This window comes from Myiozetetes cayanensis, unplaced genomic scaffold (genome assembly GCF_022539395.1).
Source record: "Myiozetetes cayanensis isolate MyiCay16 unplaced genomic scaffold, myiCay2020 scf1, whole genome shotgun sequence".
In the NCBI taxonomy this organism is placed as follows: Eukaryota; Metazoa; Chordata; class Aves; order Passeriformes; family Tyrannidae; genus Myiozetetes; species Myiozetetes cayanensis.
The window spans coordinates 20,652,613-20,674,416 of record NW_026086604.1 but is presented as its reverse complement, the minus strand read 5'-3'; the positions used below and the strand labels follow the sequence as shown (position 1 = coordinate 20,674,416).

At 36.9% G+C, this 21,804-nt stretch overlaps 1 protein-coding gene across 1 annotated transcript in view; it reads right to left on the bottom strand.

The window, feature by feature from the left end:
* STK3 (serine/threonine kinase 3) overlaps positions 1 to 21,804 on the bottom strand; it is a 122,116-nt gene that overhangs the window by 43,333 nt on the left and 56,979 nt on the right. The window contains exons 7-9 of the mRNA XM_050315215.1: positions 19,392 to 19,529; positions 17,406 to 17,531; positions 7,298 to 7,490 (exon numbers count right to left, since the gene is read on the bottom strand). Coding sequence (XP_050171172.1) covers positions 7,298 to 7,490; positions 17,406 to 17,531; positions 19,392 to 19,529 — 457 coding nt within the window. The remainder of the gene's footprint in view (positions 1 to 7,297; positions 7,491 to 17,405; positions 17,532 to 19,391; positions 19,530 to 21,804) is intronic.

Sequence of the window (21,804 nt, the reverse complement as noted above, 5' to 3'; positions counted from 1 at the left end):
CCAAAATCACTCCAAAACAAGAAAAGCGGATTTATTTTACACTTTGAGGACTTGTTTTATTTGTTTTGAATAGAAATTTTGAATTTAGAACTTGCTTCTGATTTCAATTTAGCATACAGTTAGTTAACCCATTTAAAAGAACAAGAGCTGCTTACCTTCACTGCAAATATAAAAACTCTCACACAAAACCAGAAATACGACTGCAGAACAACAGGACCAGAGGTATTTCAAGGTTTGTGTGGGTTTTTTTCTCCAATGTAAAAAAAAATATAAAGTATTTAGTTAAAGATTTATTTGCAAGGTTTTATTTTACTAATCAAATTAAAAAAGAGACACTTTTTAGATCTCTAGTTAACCTAACATTAACAAGTTTACTTAGCATTTCATGGGAAACGGGATAGGTTGACACTACTTTAAAGTGTAAAGGCTCCTATCTATTTTATATTTACTTTATAGAAACTCTCTCTTTATGGCAGAGCAAACTGAAGTAGATTGTACTTCTCTTTGCAAAATGTAAGATCATTAGAAGATCATTTTCGTCTGAAAGTACTTTTTCTAACTTCCATGAACAACAGAGTAATGTTGTTTTCTCAACTGTCTTTCAAGAACCATTAAAATTAGAAGTACAATACATAAAGATTCCTTTAAGAACACTTAATTCACTCATCTATCCATAAGTAACTTTTTATACAAGCTATGTATTTGCCACAAAAAATCTGCAGCACACTCAGTATCACTCCACACATGCACTAAAAGTCTATTGTGCAAATAGCCTGTTCCATTCTAAGAGGATTTGGATTTTTCAGCTCATCTAATTATTCTTTACTTTCAACAAGGAATCACAGAATTACAGAATACGCTGAGCTGGAAGAGACCCACAAGGATCATCAAGTCCAACTCCTGGTCCTGCACAGGACCATCCCCAAGAGTCACACCGTATGCCTAAGAGTGTTGTCCAGACACTTCTGGTACTCTGTCAGCGTTGGTGCAGTGAGCACTTCCCTGGGGAGCCTGTTCCAGTGCCCTACCACCCTCTGGGGGAAAAACCTTTTCCTAATATTGAACCTAAACCTCCCCTGACACAACCTCAGGTCATTCCCTCCAGTTCTGTCACTGGGCACCACAGAGAAGAGATCAGTGCCTGCCCCTCCTCCTCCCCTCATGACAAAGTTGTAGATGATCATGTTTAAAAATGTTTGTCCCAGTTTCAGTGTTTCAGAATATCTGCCTCTTACCATCCCTACACTCACCTACTGCAGGACTTCAAGATGGCTTTGGGGAGAAAACCATAAGAAAACAGTGGTCAGAAATTGCTGGAACACAGAGAACACCATGGATGCTGCTCAGCAATACCCCTGATAGGAACACAGTCAACAGTGATGTCCCCAAATAGTTATGTAAGCAAGTTTCTTCCAAAAAGTACGCTCAATAAAATGAATGAGGCAACAACATAACACAACACCAACTCTATTACACTGTTTCAAAAACATATCACAATTAAAATAAATAATTCTGAACACACATTTCAAAATAAGTCATTCTAATGCATGTTTTGATAAAATTCAATTGATGTCCCCTATAACGAAAAAATATTTTTTAGTGATGTATTTCCATCAGGAAAGTTTTATATTAGTATTAAATTGATTTTAAACCAGTTGAAAAGTTCTGCTGCTAGTTAGCAAGTAAGGTCAGCAGATGAGGGTGTCTATCTCCTACAGATGGGAGTCTCCCACTACAATTTCCTGGGAGGGCACAGGTGGTGATATTTTGTTTGTTTGGCATTTTGGAGTGGGGGCTTTATAACTTCCTACAGGAAATCTCTAAATCTTTCTCTCGTTCTGTTACTACCAGGGCACTGGACCTCTTCTGCAGCTGCATATCTACAGAGGAAAGACTTCTTCCCTTTGCCAAAAGCCACGAGCTCCCACAACTTTCCCCATCCTGGGGATCTCCATCCACCACTCAGCTGAGGAACATTTCCAGCTGCTGCCTCTTCGGTGACGTTAGGGATCAGGCTCTCCCATGTGAAGTGCTTCTGTGAACATTTTGTCACTATTTTTATTCCGTCAAAATAAACTACTTTGTCACTATTAGAGTCAGAAGCTGCACAGCAATCAGCCTTTAGCCTTTGGACCTACCTACCTACTCTCCCCACTACTACAAGGGCTACCATGGCTACTCATATACTACTCAGGTTTTATATTCTGTACATTCCTACCATTCCTATCTCACCATGCAAGTTGGCCTACAACAGAGTAGCAGTAATTCTCCTAGGAAATGGTAGACAGGAGCCTAGAATTTTGACCTCAATCTCCAGCCAAACGCACTTAACAGTGAATTACCATCTAAAAGCTGCCACAGCCACCTCCTTCAGCCAAATTTTAAGCAGAAAATTTTGACTATATTTTATGAGTGGGCAAGTTCTACTGCTAACACATGCCTATTAGACAATAACCTCAGAGAATTAGAGGTCAGCTTACTCAGAACCACAAGGAATCATCAGCAGAAACTGGAACCTCAATTCCTTAGGCCAGAGCAGTTGGGAATCTATCAAAGGATGGATCTAAGAAATGTTTGACTACAGAGAGCTGTGTAACAAAGTGACTACTGAGTTCACAGCTTTCATATCACAGTGACTCATACACCTGAGTCTTCATGTAATTTCAGGCTTCATTCAGCCTTTGGTTTGTTTGTTTTATAATATACCTATTTATCAGAAATAACTGCAACTGGCATTTAAACAGAAAATCCACATTCAACCAGCTGAAGCCTTCAGAGACTTTTGAAAGACTGTGAACTCAAGTTTAAACAATTTTTCATGGGGAAAAGTTTCCGGCACAAAACATTGCTTTGCTTCTTGAGAATAATACTAGTAAAACTGGTTTAATAACTTTTGTTCCATTTTTCCAACTTCCGGAGAAAAGAAAAAAAATGTTCAATGACATTACTATTATAAACCCATTAGTCTATTCCAGATGAGTTATACTTTATTTCTGCTTTCAGCAAAACAAAGACAATCCATGTTAAACTAGCATTTTGAAACAGCTCTGAAAGCAGAATTGTTAACATCACTATTTAAAAAAAAAAAAAAATCCCATTTTTAAAATATACTACTAGTAGCAGTATAAATTAACAGCTTTATTACCATCACAGGAGAAGGTCTGAGGAGTGAAAAACATCTATCATCTCTTTACATACACATATAGAGGAGTAAAGCATTAGGATCCCTCCATATGGCATCAAGCAAACCATTTGACTGTGGGTATAGTAAAAATGCTTGAACAAAACTACATCAATGCAATATCAACGTCCAGGCTACAGCCCCACTAAAACCAGCCCATAATTAAATTTCCCTGCTGAATTCCTACTGGACTTAGGTCCTAGGTTGTCATAAAACACACATCACTAGCTTTTGCTTTTCAGTTGTAAAGAGAGCTGTAGGACTTAGGCCTTTCTAAGAGTTTTGAAGCATTACTCCAGAGCTATCTAAGCATCCACCTCACCTCACAGAGCAGACTGACTTGCAGCATCACATAATCCCTTACCGATGCTGAAATCACTTAAAAAAAATGAATAAACCAACTCATTAATTTTTCTATCAACATGTAGGTTCTACAGTATGGTGCCTATCCCACGCTAATCAAAAATACCATTATACAATAAGGCAAGAAAGTTCCCCAAATTAAGTGCTGGAACCAAACCTGTTGCCTGACAGCTGAATGATGAAACCATCACTTCTCCTCAAACTACCTCCAGTTTGCTGGTTTTACTTTGCTGGAGTTATGGGGCTCAAGACAGTCACCTATGGAGGATGAGAGAGAGGACAGAAACCTGCTGTCCCAAAGGTTATATTCTTGTGTTTGATAAGAAGGAAAATGTGTTTGAGACTTATGCTCACTAAACCTAAAACATTCACATCTCACAGAGAAAAAAGTAACAAAACAAAAACCTGAGCACTTTTCTATACTCTAGCTGTCAAATGACACCTCATTTAGTTCACTGTCCTCTTTTTTTAATGTATTCATTACCAGCTATAAACTATTTAGAAGCTTCACTGAATCTGAAGCAACAGTTAGAAACCCAGAATAAATCGAAATGGCACTAAGAGACAACTTGCTTTCCAGCCCAAAGCAGATGGCAAATATAACTTTAACAGGAAAAAAAGAGAAGCAGGGGAAATGTTACCGCAAAGGAGAAAAGCGAACAATCGGAAGTACTCTTGGTGCACCAGAAAGCCCTAACACTAAGCCTTGCCAAAAAACCACAAAGGGAATGTGGGAAAGCTGGTCTGAACACTGGTCCCTGCACTGACATATGAAAAAGCTTCTACACAAAAGTAAGTACAACCCAGGCAACTGAACAAAAGAAGTAATACTTCCATCTTTCTCACTCTTCCTTCTACTCCACATTAAACCTCCTAAAATTAAGTTCTATCCTTCCGTCTCTCCGTGTTCTGCATTTTCTTCCCTCCTTCCAGGTACACACCAAGGTCTCTGTTGAGAGCATGGACAGGGCATACTGAGCAAGATGGCATAAATGTTTTTTTATTGGTAGACTGTATAATGTATGCTGGGATAGGATGATAGGCCTCTTTTTGTTCCAAATCCCAATTTTATCTGGGCACAATTTCCCATTTGTGAAAAAAATATGGTTTTAGTTATTTTCTGTCATGGCTCCCAGAGGCCTCTAAGCATGGGTACTTATAAATAAAAACATATTATTGTTTCTTATTTTGTCCTTGAGCGGGGAAACAAAAGGCAGAAGGAAACAAAACATGAAACTAAACACAACAGCAATTAAATAAAAAGTTTGTCACAAATATTTTGTGTCTCTAGGAAGGAAATGAAATCCCTCTTCCCTAGTTTACTAAGTTTATTTCTCCAAGCTTCTTGCTTGCAACGTTCTATTATTCAGAAGTATCAAAGACCACTTTTAAGCTACTTGTTCTGATTTATTATAATCAAACCACACAAACATCTAGAAAGTGCCTACTTTTACTATAAAGGTATACTGGAAAAAGCAAACAATCTCCAAAGTCTTTGTCAAGTATAAAGAAGCAAAAATCTGTGTCTGCCTCTCAGAGACAGCAAAGATTTTTATGTCCCTTCCTACTAACATTTATTTAGGACCCTTGTTATTGCTCCTGTTTCAGCCAATAGCACAACAATCACAGAACCAAAGGACCAGCTATGGTGGACATGATTTGTATTTAATTTTAGCTGAGAGATGTGAAGGTCCTGTTCTTGAATTATTTCTAGTTTTTAATGTAAAAAAAATGCAAATAAGGGGTGCTTAATGCAAAATACAAGAACTTCTAGCAAGTAAGTGCTGAAACCAAACCTGCTGCCTGACAGCTGAATGATGAAACCATCACTTCCCATCAGGCTACCTCCAGTTTGCTGGCTTTGCTTTGCTGGAGTTATGGGGCTCTAGACACTCATCTATGGGAGAGAAGGGAAGGGAAGAAAACCCACTGTCCCAAAGATTATATATTCTTGTTTGACAAGAAAGAACGGGATTAAGAAATATATTGGCCAAATATCAAGGTGTACAAAGGTAATTCCCTTTCTAGTTACAGATTGTTAGTGGAATCAATTGAAAACTGAAAATAACAGTGCAGTTTAAAAGCAATGTCTCCAGCAACATAGCAGACAAGTAGGACACAGATAAGAGATTGTAGTGCAAACCTAATGATACTTTTTTGATCTGTTTGGTACAGTGGCAGTATTTTCTCTCAGCATATATAAATACTACATGAATAGTGTTGTGCAATTTGGTACACTACTTATAGAGAACTTACTTATGAAGCCTGAAGTGATTTATCAGGCAGCACAGAAACTGTACTAAACCCCTTAATTCATGATACTTCCACCCTAAGAATTCCTTTACTCCAAATTTGTTGGTACTATAACTCCCTTTTTTTTTTTTTAATCACTCATCTTTCCCTTAGCTTGTTGAAACGATGGGTTTGAGATCACTTGTAATGACCCCTCCAATTAGACACAAGGTCTAACAGGCATATATTCTGTTTCAGCATGAAAACAAACTACAGCACATACTGAGTCTTTTCATGAGGTGAATCATCACACTTAAACTAGCCACTAATCAAGAGGCATTTGTGCTATCTTATTGCTGAGAACACTAAAGGAAAAACAAAAGAAAACCCAAAACAAAACCACATAAAAGCTAAACAAATAAAATCAACAAAACACCTTTTTCTTTCAAACTCACTGAACACTGAAACAAAATAAAATCCTGCTTTGTACTTCCAACTAACCTTGCACAAATCACATCAGGTGTCAATACGCAAACACAAATGCAGCTTTATGTTTGCTATGAAACATTCTACAAAGTTCTTTATTTGGCACTGATTTTCACTCTTGAGACATTAGCTTTCTATATTACAGGCACAAACACAACTCCCCACCCCCAAACAATAGCCTGGAGTTAAACATTAGACCTTTCTGTGCTTCATGAATTCAGGCAGCTACAGCCTGGAGTTAGATTCATCTATTGATGCTGCCCACTCAAGTAAATAATTCTAATAAATTCAGTGGGCCTCAATCTGCTGTAGTCCTCAGCCAAACAATGACCACATCAGTATATAAGTATGTAAGTTAAGTATTTAAAAATTTGTATTTATGAATATTTCAGTGTAAGTTATAATTTTAGACATAAAAACATTCACAATTTTTTTTTCTCTGTTACATACTCCCTCAGGCCATCAAGTCAATTAGAACTTTGTATGTAGGTTTCAACAATCTTTCGATCATTGACTTAAATCAAGCATTACTGAATTACATTTCAACAAATGTCTGAATAATAAGTCACTTATAAAATACAAATCTGCTAATTGATCATGACTTACAAAGCAATTCTGCAGCAAGATATATTCCTGATTGATAACCCCATGGAGAGTCACAATGTGTTCCCAGGACTACTGACATTGAAACAGCAGCCTCTCAATCACATCAGTTCAGCTCCAAGGAACTGGTCCAAATGGGGGACCAGAGACAAAACGCAAGACACAAGCAGTAAAAGGGACAATTCACACAAGGCCAATTTGATAGTCCTCCAGAGAAAGCAGCAAAGCAGCAAAACCAGCCTTCTGTTTTGAATTTCCTACTATAATCACCTTTTTATCCACAAACTATAGAGAGTGCTTAGAGACACAAATACCCCTCTCCCCGTTTTAACCACAGAACTTGACACTAAAAAGCCACTGATGATACAACACTGTTGTGCAGCACGAGGAAAACATATTACATTATTAGAAGAAAGTAAATTGACAACATACGTTTCATGGTCCCATCTTCCTCTTCATCATCATCGCTATTTATTACCATGGTCCCCAGGTCCGATTCCAGCATAGTGCTGTTGTGCTCAATCATTGTCTGGGCGCCTTCACTCATCGTACTTGTGGCTCTCATGGTACCAGCGCTCTCTGAGTTGGTCTTTACCATGGTGTGAGAGTCCAACTCATCTTCATCCTATGGAGAAACATTTGCCAGAATGCAGAAGATCATTTAAAACACAGAAGTTAACGTGCAATCACTTAGATCCTTATTGGTTAGTTTTATATCTTTATGTGACCTAGTTGTACTGCTAGACTTCCAGGTTTAAAGCGTTAAAGCAAATTACAAAAAAAAATAATTAAAAAAAAATAAAGGAAAACTAAAAACTTTCTTACAGATGCATGGCAGGGTGAGTATAACGTGGCCCACTTTGTATCAGCATCCAGTTCTAAGTATCTCTGTGATTTTCATGGCCCATTTTACCTCTCTGGGTTCCAAAAATCAGTACTACAATTTATAGAAAGCGATTTGTGCTGACCACCCTTAACCAAGCATCGTGCCCAGCATCCAACATTACATACAGTGGCCAGATGACAAGATCTTATTCAGTTTAGAGATTAAACAATCCTCCAGCAGTTTCCAAAGTCCCCCTCAGAAAAGAGAAAAATCCACTTCAAGTATTCAGTTCCCTTTTAAAACCTTCGTTACAAGACTGAGTAAATAAATTGTTAATACTATGTATAAAAATACCCATCCAGCACATACTTACCCACTAAGTGGGTGGGGAAGATAATACCATGAAGACACACGGTAGCATCTTGACTTGGTAACAGTAATAGGTCAGGAATGTGAAAGGGAACTTATGACAATACAGTTAACAAAACATAAAATTCATGTTTTGAAAACACTAATGGAAAATCCCACTGCTTTCCAAACTCAGATTTAGCTTATACACACATCACAGCATTTCAGGAGTAATGTGATGGACTGTGACTGTTTCTATATGAGTAAGATCTATTACTCAAGGAAAAAAAAAATTAGACATTCTCCTTTGTTGATTACATGTAAGAAATAGCACACATCACTGTTACTCTATGTCAAAATTAATCTATGTCAAATTGTTACATTTTAAATACAAATGCTACTTTCACCAGTTTTATAATCCTATAGGCATGCATTTCCTCTATTGTGTCAAAACTTCGAGTTCCCTTTCAAACAAACTTTACCCCTGCTTAGCAAAATATTTTCATTACATACTTGAAAGACTACTGGATAACACTGTGGGGTTTTTTAATTTGCCCATTACAAATAACATGCTTGATGCTACATAGAATCATAGAATTGTTTAGGTTGGAAAAGTTGCCCTTTTTCTTACATCTTTGGGTTGCTTTATAGATTTTAAATTTTTAACTATGAAGAGACTTATAAGGCCATGGGTTGGGGGAGACAGAAAAAATAAACCCAAGACTCAAATGTCTGCAAGGTCTGGCACTTCCTATTTCTCACTGAACTCCTTCCTTTCCTTTCTCCTTATTCCCTGACGCAGCAGACAACTTGCCTCTCATATAGGCACATGAACACAAGCAGCTCCATTGACAGAGTACCTGTTTTATTAAGAGCTGATCTAAGCAGAGACAGTGAATTGTAGAGAGTCGTAATACTAATACACCAGCTCCTGAAAATAATTCTATTACATCTCAACTAAGAGACATAAAAATAGATTTAATTTTGGTTCAGAAAATTTGGCAAACAGCATACCATGATGAAAACAGGATACAGACCTACATCTGTGATTAAAATTCCAAATGTCAAAAGACTCATAATTTTCCAGACTATAATTTGTTAAAATCTTGACGTTCTTCATTTGCATTCTTTCTGAGGGTTTTTTAGTTGCATTCTATTTAGTACCCTATCCTTAAAAAAATTACGATACCCCCAAAGATACAGTTAGCTTACAGCTACAGCACTTGCCAGCTGTACCGGTTAAAAAACTGAGAATATTTTGGTACTGCTCCTCCTGGTGGTAACCTTAAGTTTCTCTACTTCCCTGCACCAAATGTTCTTGTTAATCCGTGTTTTCTATGAACTATATTTTTCCCTTCTAAAAAGAGTACTCAGAAAACAAAGTGGTTTTGCGCTGCATTTTAAAAATGCTGGAACAGTTCAGCTACTGTTCCCAAGTGCTTCTTTCTGTACTGCAAAACAATGCAAAACCGACACACTATATGCTGCTGTTCTTGTACTAAACACTAAAATCGTGGCATCTCTAACATACAGGCAGGCAAATCTCTGAGTTTAAGGTAGATTTTAAGGCAATTACACTTGATTTGCAGATTTGCTTGTCTAATATTAATATACATTTGCACTGCATATGATCCTGAACTTACCTAAACTGAAATCAGAAATTAAGCAAACATTTTCCTGAAGCTCAAAAGTTTTATTTCAGAAGTTAGGAGGGAGGGAAGCAATGGCTAACAATATGAACTAGTATGGAATGGAGTCCTAAGTGACCATTTTCATAACTTCTGCTTCATTTTAAAAAAATTGATCTTTTATTTCTTCAGTCAAACCAAGTATCTGGACTTGTTCCAAAGAATAGCATTTATTTTCCAGTCTAAGAGTGTCAAAAGCCTTTACCTTACTCTTGTCTCTCAGCATAGAGAACAGTTATCTCTTAGTACCTAGAAGACTAAGGATCACAAAAGGCCTCCTCAGTACTAACAGAACAGTTGTTCCAAGGAGGGAAGAACACAACAACTTTGATGAATGGTGTTTTCCCTAATTCAGGAATGATGTACAGAGACAGAACAACATAAAACTTTTCTGTGTCCTGGGCATGTCCCAGAATAATTAATTTTGTGGCTTAGTACAGAGTTTTCCCATATATGTCCTTCCAGTATTTCTCACAAATATGACATTTAGCTAATATGGCAATAGATTATACTGGATCTGAAAAAGTAACTTTATAAAAATATCCAGTGGATCCAAGTTATGGAAGTGCATATTTATATGAGAGATGAAAGTGATTCCTTCATACAAATTCTGACTCATGCTTTACAGTTCATAAATATTGAAGTAGAACTTCTGATCTGTTGTTAAAAGAAGGTAAACTCCCTGATTAAATAAAAACAAACATAATATTGATTTTAACGAGAAAAAAAAATAAGGTATTAAAGATGAAATGTCGTGTTCTCACATTGTTTATGAAAACAGATCCAAGAATCAAACAATAAAAACAGCTAGCTCTGGAATTAAACTGCCTGCTGTTCTCCTGTGTACAAGTAATAAGCACCAAGCTTGTATTTGGGAGGGTTTCTGTTACACCACTATACAGCAACAGAAGGTGTGCATGAGCAAGGACTCTAAAATCTCTTGAAATGGTACAGAAATTACAAGAAACTACAGAAATTTTGAACAACATCATAATGTAAAGCACAAGCAAAACACTCCAGTATCCTGGAACTCTATAGGACTAACTCTCTGGATCTTCTTATTTACCAAAAATAAAAGTTATAATTAACAAAACCAACCTTTGAAGCATAAAAATGCAATCATGGAGATTTGATTATCAGAATATAAAACTCAGAAAGACTTCAGCAGAAACCACACTCAAGACTTAACAATATGTTCGTAAAACAAAAGATCCCATCATCACACAGAAGTTTTCTCAGAGAAATTGGCCTTGCACATCATACCCAAGTCTACATCATGATAGAAGTGAATAAGCTGAGGTGATAAAGATTAATGGATTTTTCTGTTGCATTTTTAACACTGATAGGAAAAAACGGATAAGGGTTGATAAAGAAAAAACTAAACAAGAGAAGAAAATATGGCAGTAATTTGCCTTTAAAATCTCTCACCCTAAGTTTGGCATTAAAAAGAACACTAGAGGGCAGCAAAGACGGCCAACTCGGCTGCAAGGCACTAAAGGAAGATTTACACACTGGTAAAATTTAGTATCCTGTAAAATAATTTCATTTACTATTAACACCTCATCATCACCTTTGAAAAACGTAGCTGCAGTCAAAGCTATCTTTTTTTTTAAGCACTGTAATAGCTACATAAACACATAATATAATTTGGTCAAGCGCAAGGATTTTGTAAAGCTCCTGACACATACAAAGCCAAACTACAACCTGAGTATATGGTTAATAGTGAGTACACAAAGCTTAGACCCATCCGTAAAACAGGTAAAAACTTAACTTTCAGCACACAGTCAAATCCCATCAAATTCAATAGACATATGACACAAAACAGCACTTAAGCTTTTTTTATACCTCCATCTAACTGATACACTGAGCATCAGCGACTTGCTGTGCATTCTTACCTCTCTGTGTCTACTCTTTCTGTAACAGATTTCTGGCTCTACACTGCTGTGGATTTTAATAATATGCTTTATTTCACTCAACAAAGCCATCTTTACATATTTCTAACTTCAGGACACTTAAAGGACAGCAATCAAATTTAATTAACACGTAAGTGTTCTTTGGTTTAAAGGAAAAATGCTACAAAACCAGACTTTTGACACTGCTGTGCAAAGTTACACATATATACAGACAGATACACAGCTATATCATATACAAATACAAACACATGAAGGAAGCATGAAAGCAAATACAAAAACCTTCAGAAAAATATGGCATGGTGTTTAAGATTTAAAATATGGAATAACTCAAAATGGTTCACTAGTTCCTTTAGAACAGTCCCATAAATATTGTAAAAATATAAAGGAGTAATTACAGTAATTATTTCTTAAGGTCTCAAAATAGAGATGCCAATTTTTCATAATTAGTATAGGATTAACCAAATAAAGTTTTGTATTAATGAATAAATAATCCTACATATAGGAACAACTGATATTAACAAGTGGCTTTGGTGTTGATAGCTGTCAACCTCTCAGTGTCCAAGAAAAAACAAAGGAGTACTAAAATAGGAAGTCTTTGTTTTACTATTCTAAAAGAATTAAGCATTTCTCACATAATAGACACATTAAAATGTAAAAGAAAATATACAGAGAGCTGCTTGTTAGCTCATTCCTTTAAAGATCCACAGAAACAAATATTTAGACATGTTTTCCGTGAGCTGCCAGGCAACGAGTTACTTTACATTCCCATAATACAGCTGCCCAGCCTCAGCATCCAACTCACATCACACTTCAAAAAATGCAGGAGAGAAGAGATTGGTCATGTTTAGTAATGCCTAAACTAACATTTAAACTTTGATATTGGGATTATCCTTCTGCAGAACACAGCACTCGCAATTCTTGCTTAATTAAAAAAGTCTGTACAACTACCTCAGCAGTTATCAAAACATGTCAGTTTGTCAGAAGGCATTCTCATCACACGAGCAGCTCTCATAACACGCATAAAATCAGTTCTGAGTACACTATTTGTAATGATATTGTATGTCTCTGGATGGATACAAACATGAAGACTGTATTCAACCTGTCCATTTATTTACAACCATATACTATGAAGTTTTGAACAGCAAAAAATATTTATATTACAATTGACAACTTCAAGTGCTATAAAATGTTCACAGACAGTGCTAAAAAAGAAAAATAAGAACCAGTTTTAGGGATGTGACTCTTCCTTACTTGAAAGAAACAACCTGAATCGACCTGAAAATTAAGTACATAATTGTGAATTTTTTGCATCTTATTAATTCTCCAAAACCACCCCCTCCTCTTGGAAGTTATGCCAGTCACTTTAAACTTGAGTGTCTATTACTATACAATATATGGCTTTAAGAAGGAATTAAAGCTTAAAAAAATTCGTATTCAAATGTAACTGTTAAGGTTAAACCTGGTTTCCTAAAATAAACGTCATAGTTATAACATTTTACACCTTTCTTCTTGATGGGTCTCAAATCATGTACCAAGGAGCAAGGAGCAGAACTGGTCACACTTTACCATAGGAAATTCTTGGGGGGGTTAGATCAATAAATTCAAGCCCCCGACAGGTTAGCTGAAACCATTCTTTTTCAATAGTATATTAATTCACTGCCCATGAGAGACCTTTAACATCCACAGACTCTACTTAACACTAACACCAATATTTGTTCTTACTTTTAGGTGTTAAATATGCATTTCTCCAAGCCTGAGTCTACCTTTGCAATTCTATGGTGAGGACTTCACAATGGTATCAGTGGGAAAAAAATCCATTTTTGAGGTGTTATTTTCCAAAATTTATGTGCTGGGTGGCTAACACTTTCCAACTGAACAGTGACTCCAATTCTATATACAACCTGAAGACATTTACAGATATTAAAATATGAAGAAATATAGGCATTATTTACTCTCACTACTACTACACAAGATAACTTAGGGACTGTCATTAGCTCTTTCTAGGACTGCTGCCATCACTACAGGCTTATCAAAACCTGTATTATGATTTGAACTGCATGATTGTGTAGTCATGCAAACTACACACAAGCAGCCCTGTATTTCTTCAGGGGTGTGTGAAACTGATTCATAAAAAGGAGGAATGTGCAATGGTTATTTATTGTTATACTCGAATGCTTGGACTGCTGTCTTGATCCACTACCAAACTGTGCATCAAGTATACCAAACCAGCACTCATATTATCTGCCTTCCCTTTCCAGAAAGGAAAGAATAAACACTCAGAAGTACAGAAAGAATTGGTTTGCTCTTTTTCTGTCAGTTCCACAAGCAAGTTCCAAATTAAATGAAAGACACAATCTTTGTGTTTATTTTCAAATCATATATCATTTCAAATTGAAGTGGAGGCCCTGGGGGAATCGATTTTTTGTTTTTCTAAAATTACAAACTGAGATCAGATTCCAGTTAATTCAGGCTTCACTCACACCTAAGTGTTGCTCAGTTTTCTACTATGCAGTACATGATCAATGTGCATTCAAGAAACACGTTACAGAAAATTCTGATTAAAAAGAAAATCGTAACAGTTTCAAGGAATCATAGAATGGTTTGGATTGGAAGGGACCTTAAAGATCATGTAGTTCCAAGCCCCCTGCCATGGGCAGGGACATCTTCCACTAGACCAGACTGCTCAAAGCCCCATCCAACTTGGCCTACCACACTTCAGGAATGTTCAGGGGCATTCACAGCTTCTCTGGGCAACCTGTTCCAGTGTCTCACTACCCTCTCCATAAAGAATTTCTTCCTAATATCTAATTTAAATCTACCTTCTTTCAGTTCAAAGCCATTACACCTCTTGTTCTTTTACGACATGTCCTTGGAAAAAGTCCTTCTCCAGCTTTCTTGGAGGGCCCCCCCAGGTACTGGTACAAGTTTACACTGCTGTTTCCTAGTTCGGCTGCTTTTGCACACTTAGCTGATCAGAACCTTCAGTGACAGCAGCTGGACAAGATTCTGGTGTCATCTCTCAACTAAATCTGCAATTTCTTACAACAGTGTACTGCACTGGAACTCAGTTGCAAGACACAGGAAGTCTGTATTACAACCAAACAATTACTAAAACCAGTCCAAAACAAGACTTGTTCTGCATTGTGACACACAAAAGCTATTCACAGGTCACTCCCAAACATGGAGTTTTGACAAACTGTATTAGTCAACTAGGAAATTCCTCCACCTCACCTCACCATCAGTATTCTTTATTTCATTCACTTGTACCCTCACCTTTCGTATTAAAACTATTTCCATATATTACAACTGCTCTTATTTTTAAGAGCAAATCAAACTTTTAGCAAAGGTGGCTAATTAAACTAATTAGGGCCTGCATTAGACAAAGTTGCCAGAGGTGAGTGATCCTTTCCTTCTCCTCTGCACTGTTGAGGCTGCATCTGGAGTGCTGGGTCCACTTCTGGGCTCCTCAGTACCACAGAGACATGGACATCTACGAGAGAGTTCAACAAAGGGCCACAAAGATGATCAAGGGAGGGGCACCTCTCCCATGAGGAGAGGTTGAGAGAGATGGGACTGTTTAGCCCGGAGAACACAAAGCTCATGGGGGACCTCATCAGTGTGTGCAAATATCTGAAGGGAAGGTGCAAAGAGGCCAGAGACAGGCTCTGTTCAGTGGCGCCCAGTGACAGGAGCAGAGGCAACTGGTACACAACGAAACACAGGAGGTTCCCTACGAACAGCAGGAAACAGTTTTTTAATGTGAGGGTGACCAAGCACTGGCATAAGCTGCACAGGGAGGTTGGGGAGTTTCCCTCCATGTAGATATTCAAAAGCCATCTAGACACTGTCCAGGGCAGCCAGCTCCCTGTGGCCCTGCTTAAGGGGGGCTGGACAAGAGATGACCTCCAGAGGTACCTGCCAAACTCAACCACGCTGTGATTCTGCTCCCTCAGCCCTGCTAATCAAAGATACTTCTGTTATTTTCAGATTTGACACAGTTACCTTCTACACTCAGTGACAAGCAGAGTCTTGCTGCCTTTTTTTACTCATAACGTATTCCGTGACTGCACCACAAAAGTACATGGCAAAATTCCCAACTTCTGCAATGGCAACACAAATAGGAGATTCCTGCCTCGGTCCTGGATTTCAGGTTCCCTTATACTAAACACTGAATGGGTGGAAGCATGGAGGGAGAGAGTGAGGGGGTGGTGGAATGCAAAGTGCTGTGTTACATTCTGACTTCTGTACTCATGCAAGAAGCATGAGGAGTTCCTAATTGCTTCTTCAGCTGAGGTGAACCAAACCTGTGTTATACCCTTCCCTATATCCAGTAGTGGGAGAGGGAGGTGTACACCACATACTGACTGGCACGGACTGTGCCTGGCAATCTGATTCTGCATCCAAAGCTCAGACTAATCAGATGTCATGCCTAATTTTGGATTAATGCAAAAGACATCAAGAATGCCCAAGCATTTGAGGTCTACAGTTCAGAAGGCAATAGTAGGAATGAAAGGAAGCTAGTAAAGACATTAGTTTTTTATGGCAGTAAAAAATCAGTCTCTTCAGAGATCAACTATTCAATAAGTCAAGTCACAAACATCAACTCCATACATCAAGTCATACACAGGAAAGTTTCGTAACATAAAAAAAAATAATCCCAACCATCCCTGCCTGTTTTATTACTGGCTAAGCAAGTACAATCCAGAGGAAACCACGTTTATAAACCCAAGCTATCAATACTCTTAGAACATACTCCTAGAAGAGAGAAACATGCAGCAAACAGAAGACCACATAGACTGCTGGAGATACAAAACACTCCACATAATCTGCTTGAAAAGTATTTCTACTTATAGATCATCACATACCACTCTGTAACAAGGATTCTACAACTTGCTATAGGGTAAACTGCATTACTGCACTCCTCTTTTCTGTTTGCTTAAAGCTGTAAGTTCTCTACTAACATTCCAGTCTCCATCTTCTCCATGTCCTATTTCCTGAATACCTTGGTTCTCATTGCATGTGTGGTAACACACTTCTCTTTGAAGCACATACTGCTGCATTGCACAAGGCTGCCCTGAAATAAACCATGTAGGAAGAGTAATAATGCCAGGAACACGGACTTTAGAATTGCCAAACCATTCTAAACACAATCTACTTATCACATGACCTGCTTCTCTCCTCAAACATATGCTAACGACCTCACCTGAAGAATGAAGTTCTCTCACCATTTTCACATTACAGGCGCAACTTGGTTCAAACCACATTGCAATTGCTACTTACTGTGTTGTGACTAACTAGTCTGTGCATTAGACTTTACAAAAAAAAAAAAAACAAAAAGCCCAAAACAAACACAAACAACCCCCAAAAAACCAAAGGAACACACAAAGAAAAAAACCCACGTGCCCTGAACTGAAAACTAAACTACTTGCCTAGAAGTCCACCTGTGAAAGTGGAACCTTAAGAGTTTTTGGGTTTTTTTAATGTTAGCTTGAACAGTTGAAAGTTTGATATGGTTTCTTTTCTCACTCCCTAGAAAACACTTTTTACTAGGACATCTCATGAAATAGTGCTGAAAGTTGGCTCATATGGCATTACTCACAGCAGAAGCATTACTCATAATTAAGAGTGGAATACTCAGAATTTGTAGGCTTAAAACCACACAGAAAACTGGTAAAGAAAAGTATTTGAACACAACTACAGGAAGTAGAGGAGAAACGGCAACTTATCTGTGAAGTACAAATAGTTACAGGAAAACAGGTACACACCGAATTTTCTTCCTCCTCTTCTAGTTCTCTCTGCTGTTCCTCATGTCGCTTTGCCTTTATCTCCATAGCTTCTGTTATCAGGTCCCTTAAAATTGAAACTGGCTTAGCATTCTTAATAAATGTATGCTAGAGAAAAAAAAAAAATCATTAAAATATGTAATATGATTACAGTAGTTGTGAGTACTACTCAACACCACAGACTTCAGTGATAAACAGTAACGTACTTTACACAATAATTAAAATTATACCAAAACAACATCCAACATATTTTAGCTATTTCATGACTAAATTTTTACTTTAACTATTTTTAAATACTGCAAACCTCGGGAAATACAATAATTTAACAAATGTTTTATAATTAAGGATATAACTTCTCAAAAGAAATGTGCAGTAAACAGTAAATAGAATGGTGATGATCTGACACAGGAAAAGGAAGTTTTTCAGATATTCTGTTACAGAATTTAATTTATCTTAACAAACGCAGAGCATAAATTAGTGACTCTCAGCAGTTCAACTATGGTTGCTCATTTAAACAAACCTACACTTTCTATGTCATAAAATATTTCTTGATCTATGATGCTGAAATGTGGAACCTTACTTTTAGTAGGAAGATTCATTTTCAATTCACAGCCATTTAAAACATCACTTCTTCCTTTAAGACAACATTTGCATGATATCATTTACATTCATTTTTCTGTGTAATAAACACCCACTGTTAGAAAAAAATCTGATTTTTGCATCATTATATGCAAATACAATTTAGGCAAAACATAACTAAGCACCTCAGAAATACGTCATTAAATATCAAAAAATGGTTCCATGAAGAACAGAATTGATGAAGCTTTGTATCCTATACCTATTATCTAACTTCTCCCTTGATTTATTAATTCAATAACTCTCTTTTTCTTCTGTAACCTTTTCCCCACAAGCAGTACTTTCATTCCCACTCACAGATACAGCACCTCCAGCTCCATCACACATGCTCCAAATTCCAGCTGGGGAAAAAGGCAACATGTACTTGTGATGAACATAATATTTGGTTTTCTAGTCAGTAGGTATGTGGAAAGAAACTCCACACTGAAGTTTTTTATTGTTTGTTCCTCCTTCCTTGTACAGTAATGCAAATCTCTTCTGCCCAGATGCTGGTATTAAGCTAACTATATGAACTTCAAATCTTGAAGGTCTCAAGTACTGATTCATACATCACACGGAAACCTATCATTTTTACTCACCTGTAGTCTACCTCTTGCTGTTTTGCAGTGCAAAGAATTAAATATTCATAACATGACTTTTGAATTTGATAGACCTATTACCGGAAAATACTTTGAAAAATTTTTATGTTCATCCTTGTAGTGGAGTTCACTGGAATTTAAATTTTCAAGGCTGCTATTGCTAGGTCAACACAGAATAAATCCAGCATGAGAGCTTCGCAGCAAGAAAAAGCCTGGCATACCGTGCCTTGGCTCCAAAGGTCCACACTGCCAACTGCATCTCACATTTAAAAGTGCCCACCTGGTATAACTCAGCCCAAAACCAAACTCATTAGACTGTCCATTTGCATTGGACCCTTCTAAGACACAGAGCAACCTGTCTGCTTAATTTGACATGACCAGAAGGAAAGATTGAATGTCCTCCATGGGTGGTCTACACGGAGGGTAACTTGGGCTCAATTCTTTTACTTAACATTTGTCTAAATTCTGAGATCCATCGAGGGCCTCTAACCACAAAGCAAGGGTCCAATTTTAACAGCAAGGACCAGCCCTAAACTATATAAAGAGCAATGAATTTTTAGAAGCAGCAAAGAAGAAATAAAACAGGGGTAGAGATACAGGAGCTGACAGAGAAAAGACCACAAAGTGGAAAAGAAATAAGGTATGATAATAGTTAAAATAAAATTTGCCCTTAGAAATTTTCAGAACAGTTCTGGATTGAAGGGGAAAAAAAAAGCTATAAAACTTGCCTTTCCTCAGTAACTTAACTACTGACCTGTAGCAGCTGGGTTGCTGTAGCTCTTTGTTCAGGATTTTTCACTAAGCATTTCTTCACAAAATCAGTGAATTCATCGGACCAGAGTTCTGGCTTCCGGAAGGTTGGAGGGGGATTTGTAGGAATCATAAAAATAGCCTAGATAAAAATCAAACAATAGCAAGTTTAAACAAAACACATCATCACAGCACTGAAGCCAAGAAAAAAAAAAACTGCTTTATCCAACTTTCTTATCAGGCTAAGAATCTGTAAGACAAATTTTAAGTAAGCGAGGATTTCCACTCAGATCAAGATTCAGGAAGTAAATCCATCTGCTACTAATGTAGCTACTTCCCATTAGATTTTCTCTATTTAAACGGTACCCCATCGAGCACAAGACTCATTATTTAATCTATTGCAATTCATCAATCTCAAGAGATTATTATATTCTTTCAGAAATTCTTAGTAGAAATGACAGCACTGCTTGTTTAAACAAACACATATGAAGTTGCTGTGAAAAGCCAAGCTCACCTTCTCCTCTCGTAACTGCATCTAGTTATGAGAATTGCTTAGGAAATTTGGGAAGATTACTACTTCCTTTTGCATTCATAATTCATCAGAGGAAGCTTTAAAACTTGCTTTTCCAAGTAACATTTAGAAATATATGCTACAATACCTAAGACAACACTTAAAAAATAACATAAATAATGAAGTAACTTGTCTGCTAGCACTAAGAATTTACATGAAATTGAAAAGGAAACATTTTACCTACATAATAAAAATTTCTTCTGTCAAGAACCATATGCACACAGATTTTTCAACTAGTAAAAAACATTCATGCTATATAAAAAAAGTTTATCCTACCTAAGATTATATACATATTGTTCCATTTTCTATATGATTCTTTCCATGTTTTCCTCTAATTATAAATTTACACTTTTAGATGAAAAAAAAGCCATACAATTCTGACAGACTACTGCAAAACAAGGAAAAATTTTAAATTTCTGTCTGTAATACCTCAAATGCATTCAGTATCATCACTTAAGACTTACACATAACAGCAACACACTGTTCAGAGCTAGGTCTATTGACACAAACAATAGGCTATTATTTACTTCTAAACCCAGGTTCCCTTCAACCACATTTTCCAAAGTCACAGGGACTAAAAAGTCTAAAAATTAAAAGTTCTTCATCTGTTTTTCTAGAAGCATATGCAGAAAAGGGGAAAACACTGACATGGGAGATTATGCACACTTTTAACATAGTAGAGACACCAGAAGCTTCAGTCTGTGTGAAACACAGGAAAAAGGCAGAGGGAACTTCACGAGGTTTTATCTGTAACTTCTTAAGAAGTCTGACTGCCCTTGAAAATTGGCTGAACTCATTCAAACTCTCATTCAAAAATTCTTCTCATATTCCAAAGCTAAGTAGAATCCACGCAAAATGATGCAAAAACTGTTTTCTATAATTCTAGTGAAAAATTCGTTCAGTACTGAATAGTTGCTTCAATTCAAACACTTAAGCGTTTACAAAACCCATTTCATTATCTGCCCAACACAAAAATCACAAGAAAAGACCTGGTCATTTTGTTTAATTAAGATGTATGCTAAAATAAGTTTATATTTTCAGTGGGCAGCTGTGCCAAACTACTATATGGACTCAAGAGAGGAAAAGTGGCACTCGGTAATTGGCCTTATCTACTTCACTTATGATGCAAGATTGTCAGGACAAGTAAAGTGCTTCTGGCATAAAGCTGTGGCTAACAAATTCAGCTGTTTCTGTCCTTGAAATTAACGATTTTTTCTGAACTTTGAACTGATGACTTTTGATCTTATCTTCAGCTACTCTTAACAGCTCACTCTGCAGTAGCTATTGAAAACACACAGCTGTAACAGAAGACTAGGAACTTCTGTTTATCTGGTGTCAAAATGTGTACCTCTTATTTGATAATAAACACTGACCTATCTCCCACAGGTAAGCAAAGCTTACAGAGTCCTACTCAGCTCCAGAGTTCTAGGAAAAACGTCTGCCTTTACCAATTATTTTCGTGAACTACAAAGCAGTTAAGAACCACAGCAAAGTGACTTTGTAATTCACAAAGGACAATGAGAAAAAAGAGGGAATTCATGAATCTACGGTAGACTGTAAAATTCACAAAGGAAGATATTCAAGTCTTAGAGTCCTAAATCCACATTTATACTTTGTATGTTCGCTGGAAATACCTACTTCAGAAACATGTATATTTATGAAATGCTTAAACTGTAGACTTTTTTAAAATCTTGCCAAGCCACATGAGTTGTGTTACCTGGAAAAAAAATTAAATGCAGTTTTGTAATACAAGAAAACACACAGAAACTACTTACTCCAAATATTTAGTCCAACTTGGTAGTCATGTCATGTTCTTGCTAGTGTGCACCTCTCCCTCCAGCTCTCA